This window comes from Mus pahari, chromosome 14 (assembly GCF_900095145.1).
Source record: "Mus pahari chromosome 14, PAHARI_EIJ_v1.1, whole genome shotgun sequence".
Taxonomy (NCBI): Eukaryota; Metazoa; Chordata; class Mammalia; order Rodentia; family Muridae; genus Mus; species Mus pahari.
Window position 1 is genome coordinate 68,898,984 of NC_034603.1, and position 8,273 is coordinate 68,907,256.

Genomic DNA, 8,273 nt, shown 5'->3' on the forward strand with positions numbered 1-8,273 from the left:
TGGATCTCCAAGTTTGAGTCCACCCTACCCTACAAATTGTGTTCTAGGACAGACAGGGCTATTACACAGAGAAACTCTATCTTGAAAAAACAAACGCCAAAGACCGAGAGAGAGAGAGAGAGAGAGAGAGAGAGAGAGAGAGAGAGAGAGAGAGAGAAAATCCAAAAACAAAACTGGGTCATCTCTCAGGTCTCATAGTTTACAATAAAAATATTAAAATTTTTTTTATTTATTTATTTATTTATTTATTTGAAGGAGCATGTCACTCTACACACAAATGGATGTTACATTTGTGGGGGTTGGTTCTCTCCTTCCAGGATGTGGGACCAGGACCTCAAACTCAGATCTGCAGCACCTTTACCTGCTGGGTCATCTCACTTGCCCCATAATCTACATGTTTTTAATGTCAGCAACAAATAAAAAAATTACAAATGTCCATAGCCAGTCAATATAATTTTTAAGAATTATTTATTTTATCTTATGTGTATGAATGTCTTGCCTGTATGTATCTGTGTGTACCATGTGCCCATGAAGTCCGAAGAAGGTATTAGCTCTCTTCGAACTCGAGTTACAGATGGTTGTGGGCCACCATTGTGGGAACTGCCCATTGAACTTAGGTTCTACAAGAGCAACCAGTGCTCTTAACAGTCATATGTCCAGAATAATTTTTTAACTGTGAAAAAAACTACTAAATAAATGTAAAAATCAAGATTCAGTCAGCAGATGGCCAACTTTCAGCTTTTTAGAGGAGTAACTGCTATCAAAGGGTCTTAAGTGTGAGAAAGACAAAGTCAAGATTATGTTTAACAGAGCCCACTGAAAGTAATGGAAAGAGCAGCTAAGAAATGAGACAGAAGAGCTGGAGAGATGGCTCAGCAGTCAAGAGCACTGACTGCTCTTCTGAAGGTCCTGAGTTCAATTCCCAGCAACCACATGGTTGTTCACACCCATCTGTAATGAGATCAGATGCCCTCTTCTGGTGTGTCTGAAGACAGCTACAGTGTACTCATATAAATAAAATAAATCTTTAAAACAAACAAAAAAAAGGAATGAGAAAGAAAATAGTCAACAGAGTCAGGCATAGCAACGCCTGTAATGTCATACACATGCTTGTAATATCAATGTGCAGGAGGCTGAGCCAGAAGGATGGCAAGTTCAAGGCTAGCCTGAGCAACAAAGAAAGAGCCTGACTCAAAAACAAAAGCAAACAGACAAAAACCTACGTCCCCCAACAAACCCTGATGGTTGCTGTCTAGACTAGGAGGAAATAAATAGATTTCAGAATAATTAGGATATCAAATACACAAGACCCAGAGGACTCCCTCAATAGTGACGGGAAAGGGGCTGGTGAGATGGCTCAGCAGGTAAGAGCNCCCGACTGCTCTTCCGAAGGTCCTGAGTTCAAATCCCAGTGACCACATGGTGGCTCACAACCATCTGTAATGAGATCTGATGCCCTCTTCTGGAGTGTCTGAAGATTGCTACAGTGTACTTACATATAATAAATAAATCTTTAAAAAAAAAAAAAAAATAGTGACGGGAAAGAAGCCAAACACAATTCCAGATATAACTCTGATGCCTGGGTGCACAGAGAGAGCACTCAGATGAAGGGAGAGCACTCCTGCACACTCACCTTTATATCCTCCTTCGTGAGCCGAGGCCAGGCCAACTTCTCCTTCCATTTTCTCACAAAGCAAGTAACGGAGCGACCAGAGCGCTTATCCTGGGAGTCCTGTCAGACAGACAGCCTCATTTTTAGAATAAACCTCCAGTCTCCTTGCTTGGCCAGCCTTTCTTGTCCAGATATGACTATCCTTACCCTGCCCTCACCTTGGAGTTCACCTTGGCATAGAACTCAATCTCGTTATACAGTTCCACGCCATCACCATTCCTGCAGCTAAAGATATGGTAAAGAGAGATAGGAAGTGACGGGACAAGTTCTTGAGACACCAGGAGGATAGGAACAGTTCTTGAGACGCCAGACCAGTCCACAGGGGAAGGCTACTACCTGAACACGACGCGGTGGTCCTCAATGAGCACACTGACGTCGGTGCTGTCCTCAACGCAAAACTCCATGAAAACATATTTGGGTCTGTCGTACCACAGAGTCCGGGCATGCTGCCTGAAGAGGTTGGAGGTGGGGCTTGGTAGGGGTGGGCAAGACTGAAGGCAATATGGAAAGGTGGAGGGAGGAGACCGTAGAGTCGTATGTGGTGCCACTGAACCAGACAGAGGGGAATGGTGGGAGTGGGCCGAGGTGGCGAGAATAAAACCAAGGAGACAAGGGAAGTAAGGAGTTAGGAAGTACTTTCAGATCTCACCACCCCCTCTCACCCACAGTCACAGAGACCTGGAGTCTGGGGCGCTGGTGGGCAGACTCAGCAGCTTCTACAAGATGTGGGGGAGGAAATCTGCAGGAAAACGGGCAGGGGAGTATGTAGGACCTGTATGATGGCGGCCTGAAACTCACCGTTCCATGGTGACTCCAGCTGCCCGGTGGCTTTTGGAGTCCCAAGCAAAAGCCTCTCTATCTTTAGATCCTAGGAGGCTCCTAGCAGCTGCCTCTCCTTATATGGTAGGAGGAGGAAGGGTTGCGAGGGAGGGAAAGGTGGCTTGACAGCAAAAGGTTTTTTGGACTCCAGAAGGACACTGGGAGGGTTTACTACATCTCAGAGTCTCCAGAAATAAACAGATCAGGAACACAATATCTACTCTCTACCCAGGGAAAGGGCCGCTCTAGCCCCCATAGGCAGGACATTACTTGTTCGGTTTCATTCACTTGTTCCTCCTACGCCAAGTGTCTAATTCACAAAATGCGTTAACCAAGTCCCGAGGGGGCGGGCCCTCCCGAGATTGGAGGAGTGCAAGACCCGCCCACCGCTCCTCCAGGCTTCCCAGCCAGAGCCCGTTGCCATGGCAGCAAGGGGGCGCCACTGACGTGCGGGCGGCGTTTCCGGGAAGATGGCGACGGTGGAAGTGTCAACGGAGCTAGGAACTGTGGTGACCGCTGTCGGGCCTAAAGCGAAGGACGAGGAAGAAGAAGAGGAGGAGGAGGAGTCGCTGCCACCATGCGAGAGTGTGCGCTGGGCTCCCGTGGGGGCAGTGGCCGAGGCCGGTCCTGGGGCGGCGACGTTCTCAGAGGCGGCGGCGGCGGCAGCCGAAGAGCCTGGAGCGGTTCCCGGCTCTCCATCGGACGCGACTGTCCGCACGCTGCGGCGGCTGGAAGCCGAGCGGCGGCAGCTGGATTCGGCCCTGCTCGCGCTGTCCTCGCACTTCGCGCAGGTGCAGTTCCGTCTGCGCCAGGTAGTGCGCGGGGCGCCGGCGGAGCAGCAGCGTCTCCTGCGCGAGCTCGAAGACTTTGCCTTCCGCGGCTGTCCTCACGTCCTAGGTTACGAGGGGCTGGCAGACCCTTGTGGCGGTGACGAAAGCGACGTGTTGCCCGGGGACCGGCCACGGGTGCGGGGTGAGGACCAGGTGAGTGTCTGCCGCTAGTTCCGGATGCGGATGAAGGTGATGCAGGCAGGGAGTTTGTGGGTGGTGATGTCTTTCAAGTCGACAGACTTAAAAAGTGGCCAGGCTCTGTTGGGTAGTGAACGACGTGGAAGGTCCTGGGCAGAGGTGGTACTGTCTCAATTGTGGTACTGTCTCTATTTTTTATTGTCACCTTCAGAAAAAAAATGTCAAGGTAATGACATTAAAAAATTGTGCTCACTCTGCCGATTAAGCAGCTGTATTGTTAAGTGCATTCTTTGGGAAAGTGATGTACTTTTTCTGTTGGGGGGGGCAAAGGGAACAGTCTTGGGGGTGGAACCCAGGAACTTGCATGTTATAGGCAAGCACTCTGTTACCAATTAAGCTATGTCCTCGGACCGAGGTAGAAAGGGTGAGGAGCGACCGAGCTGGAAGGTATAGGTACATGTATGCAAGATAGAGAGAACAGAGTCAGGGAGATGCAGAAAGACATATGGCGAGCATTGAAAAGGAGTATTGAAAAGGCAGTTGGTAATGGAAACCGTGCTGCTTCCGTCGACTTTGCCCACTCCTTGAGGTACTTGAGTGTGTTTTTGTGTCACACTCTCTATCCTGAGGTATATACCCTGAGCACTTGTTGATAGAATGAACATTTGGGAACGGGAGAAGTGATAAGTGAAAGGGAAGTGAATTGGAATCCTTTAAATTAACCCCCCAAGCTTTTTTTTTTTTTTTTTTTTTTTTGGCATATAGATAGGCAATAATCTTTATGCTGCCTTATCTCAGTGAGAGGAGAGGTTTGGTGAACAGACACCATCCCTTGGCAGTGGAAAGAAACACACCTGATTATAAGGATGTCCTGACAGTGTCTTCTCACTGCTCTGCCATTCTGGTTAATAATGGAGTTCTCTGAACGGGGCCTTGTGACTGACAAGTTCAATCTTCAGTACACCGAAGAAGCAAGGAAATTCTGTAAAACACCACACGGGAAGGTTCCTTACAAACTTTGAATGTCTGGAAGCTGGAAGTTTTGAGACAGGCCGCCTTTCCCCTTCCTGTTGTGCAGGTTGCAGCCCACATGTGGCTTTCTTCCCACTCAAAATGGTGTAGCCAAGAAAACTTATTGGTAGAAGATATTGACTTAGACTGATCCAAACTGTTTCCAGTTCATTCCTTCTCATACCCATATACCCTTGCACAAGGAGCAGTCAACCACAAGTCAACAGACTTAAAAAGTGGCCAGGCTCAGTCGGGTAGTGAACAACGTGGAAGGTCCTGGGCAGAGGTGGTACTGTCTCTATTTTTTATTGTCACTTTCAGAAAAAATTGTCAAGGTAATGACATAAAAAAATTGTCCTTACTCTGCCATTTAAGCAGCTGTATTGCTAAGCGTATTCTTTTTTTTTGTTGTTGTTGTTGTTTTGTTTGTTTTGTTTTTCGAGACAGAGTTTCTCTGTATAGCCCTGGCTGTCCTGGAACTCACTCTGTAGACCAGGCCGGCCTCGTACTCAGAAATCCACCTGCCTCTGCCTCCCAAGTGCTGGGATTAAAGGCATGTGCCACCACGCCCGGCGCTAAGCGTATTCTTTGGGCAAAGTGATGTACTTTTTTTGTTTTGGGGGGCAAAGGGAACAGTCTTGGGTGTGGAACGCAGGAACTTGCATGTTGTAGGCAAGCACTCTATCACCAATTAAGCTGTGTCCTCAGCTCTTGAAAATTATTATTATTGATTTTTTTTAAAAGACAGGCTTTCTGACCCAGAACTTGGTATAGAATCATTTTGAAGTTTGTTTGGTTTTTAGTGTGTGTGTGTGTGTGTGTGTGTGTGTGTGTAGGAGCACAGTGTTGGCGTCATAGACTACATGTGGAGGTCTGAGGACAACTTTCAGGAGTTAGTTCTGTCCTTAGAATGTGAGTTCTAGACATCAAACACAGCCATCAGGCTTGGTGTTCCTAACCTTGAATTTCTCCTTGTCTCACCTCCATCTTCTGGATACTGAGATTATAGGCAGGTGGGCCATCCCCAGTTATTCAGTGCTTGGGTTTGAACCCAGAACCTAGTACATGTGAGGCAGGCACACTACCAAGTTAGCTATCTCCCCAGTCTCTCCTAATTACCTTCAACGTTATCTATCTCAGTGTGTACTGGACATTAAACCTACTATTTCCTGCCTTGCCCCAGAACTTATTGGTCTTGCTGATAAACTTGTTTGCATAATTCTAGCAAATATGCTATAACGATGACAGGGAGTGGCAGACTTGGCAGGTGTAGTCATGGAAACAAATCAGGACTCATAGCTGGTTTCTTTCTTCACTGGCTTTACAAAGGAATGACAAAGATAGACTATGTTTTTGTTTCTTTCTCTTTTGGGTAGTTAGACAATTTCCTCCAGTTCATTATTTGGAATTTGTTGTTCTGTACCTAATTTAGTCCAAAAACATAAAAGAAATATGCAGTGAGGTCTGGAGAGATGGCTCAGTGGTTCAGAGCAGGCTACTCTGCAGAGGACCCGGGGTTGATTCCCAGTATCTACACAGCAGCTCACAACTGTCTATAATGCTCTTCAAGTGATTGGGTACCCTCATGTAGGCTCTGTGGGCACCAGACACTCCTGTAGTGCACAGACATACATGTGGGTAAATCATCCATGAACATAAAATAAAAATGTAAAGATATTTTTTTTAAAGATTTATTTATTATATGGAAGTACACTGTAGCTGTCTTCAGACACTCCAGAAGAGGGAGTCAGATCTTGTTAAGGATGGTTGTGAATCTCCATGTGGTTGCTGGGATTTGAACTCTGCACCTTTGGAAGAGCAGTCAGGTGTTCTTACCTGCTGAGCCATCTCACCAGCCCCTAAAGATATTTTTGAAGGAAAAGAAATATATATATAGAGAGGGGGGGATCCACCCATACTGGGCACAGTTCTAGGTGTATTGGATATCAAAAGTCAAGGTCTTTGAGGAGTTTGTAGATTAGTAGAGACAGGTCCTAAACAAACACTATAATGACTAAATGTATACAATACAAAGAAAGAAATGCCTTGTTCTTCCTGGAGAAAACCAGAGAAGGCCTTCAGTGGAGGCCTAGTTAGTAGCTGAGGAAAAGAATGGGGTTATGAGAAGCGGCGGCAACACTCAGGAAGAGCTGAAGAGCATCCTGAGGCGGCGTCAACAGAGCTAAAGGAAGGGGATTGCTCTTTATGAAGCTGAACGAAAACATAATTCTTTGTTTTTTTTCTCTCTTCTCTCTCCTACCTTGCTTCTTGAGGGCTTGGTAAGTACCACTTTAAGGCTAACTTTAATACTGTGTAGATCCTAGTTTAAAATGCAACCTTACATGTATGAGTAGTTTAGTGCCTCTGCTCCTTTTATGTCTTGTTTTGTTTTTTGGTTGGTTAGTTGGTTGTTTTTCTTCATCGTGGTTGTTAAGACAGAGTCTGTATATGTAGGCCAGGCTAGCCTGAAACTCACTGAGGAGTACATGTGTACATATCACATCTGGCTTGCTTTTTGTTTTGTTTTTGTACTCAAAATGATGATGGCCCAGTATGGAAGAATATGTTAGCAAGACTTGATCCCTGTTAAGGACTTAATAACATAAAGGCAGAAGCTATGTGGTAGCTGGCAGGGAGAAAGGGGTTGGTCTCAGAAATGTTCCCCACACATAACACCCACACACCACACTGTTAACATCCCATCCCTGTGACTTGGCTTCTGTATTTCTATGCCTTAGACACTTACATTTCATTGTTTCCCGTTTTACAGTAATAGCTATAACCTTTCCAAGTAGCTGATTTCTATATATGTAAGCCTTTCTCTATAACTCAGCCCTCCGCCCCCCGCTTTGCCTTTTGAGACAGAGTCTCTTGTAGCTCCCCCTTAAACCAGCTATCTAGCTCATACTGGACATGAACCTCTGATCTCCACAAGGCACCACCCCTGGCTCATTCCCCCAGACAGCTGTGCAAAAAATGGTTTGAGTAGTGAGGAGTTCTGCTGCGTCGACTGACCATGCAAGATAACGCCTTTAACTCCTGGAGGCCATCTTTCCAAGTTTTCTCTCTCCTGACTAGACCTTTGAAAACAACAAGCCTATTAGCAAAGGCTTCATCGTGTTTGTATCATGTTCCAAATGAAAGCACAGATGCAGTCAGTTGCACTGGGGGAAGCGCTTTACTGCTAAACCTGCCTTGTCGTCTCATTGAAGCCTTATGTATTTCCCTGGTCATTATTAGCCTGAGAGGCTTAAAGTGCCTTTGGTTTCTCTTTTCTGTAAAACAGACCCAAGTATATTTCTCATTACAGAGTGAACAGGAAAAACGGGAGCGCCTGGAAACCCAGAGGGAGAAGCAGAAAGAATTGATTCTGCAGCTCAAGACCCAGCTTGATGACCTGGAAACATTTGCTTATCAGGAGGGTAGTTATGACTCCTTGCCGCAGTCCGTGGTCTTGGAAAGGCAGCGGGTGAGCAGACCTCAGAGGCAACTCTGGCATTTCTCATGCTTACTATGTCCCTGCTGGTGGTGTTCCTGCATAGCCTCTGCCCAGTGCACTTCTTACATGGCCTTACCAAGAACCCAGGGTACAAAGCAAAGGGAAAATTGACTACTTCCTGGAACCAGTCTCTCTTTCTCGCTCCCTTACTTCTAAAGTTCCTGTATCATTTGTTTACATCAGTAAAAAAAAAAAAAAAAAAATGAGAAATGAAGACATAGTGAGTGCCAGGTAGTGATGGTGCACGCCTTTAATCCCAGTTCTTGAGAGGCAGAGACAGGCAGATCTTTGAGTTCAAGGCCAG

General features: G+C 46.2%; 2 protein-coding genes across 7 annotated transcripts in view; one reads left to right on the plus strand and one right to left on the minus strand.

Moving 5' to 3' along the window:
- Window positions 1-3,191, minus strand: part of Ptges3l (prostaglandin E synthase 3 like) — a 7,160-nt gene extending 3,969 nt beyond the window's left edge. For 2 of the 3 annotated variants that reach the window (XM_021213033.2, XM_021213032.2), the window contains exons 1-4: window positions 2,471-3,191; window positions 2,009-2,122; window positions 1,831-1,897; window positions 1,634-1,732 (exon numbers count right to left, since the gene is read on the minus strand). In XM_021213033.2, coding sequence (XP_021068692.1) covers window positions 1,634-1,732; window positions 1,831-1,897; window positions 2,009-2,122; window positions 2,471-2,478 — 288 coding nt within the window. In that variant the 5' untranslated portion in view covers window positions 2,479-3,191. The remainder of the gene's footprint in view (window positions 1-1,633; window positions 1,733-1,830; window positions 1,898-2,008; window positions 2,123-2,470) is intronic. The other variant, XM_021213034.2, reaches the window with a different exon arrangement.
- Window positions 2,949-8,273, plus strand: part of Rundc1 (RUN domain containing 1) — an 11,242-nt gene continuing 5,917 nt past the window's right edge. For 2 of the 4 annotated variants that reach the window (XM_029546197.1, XM_029546198.1), the window contains exons 1-3: window positions 2,951-3,474; window positions 6,744-6,749; window positions 7,781-7,939. In XM_029546197.1, coding sequence (XP_029402057.1) covers window positions 2,962-3,474; window positions 6,744-6,749; window positions 7,781-7,939 — 678 coding nt within the window. In that variant the 5' untranslated portion in view covers window positions 2,951-2,961. Of the gene's footprint in view, window positions 3,475-6,743; window positions 6,750-7,780; window positions 7,940-8,273 lie in introns of all 4 variants that reach the window. The other 2 variants (XM_021213029.2, XM_029546199.1) reach the window with 2 other exon arrangements.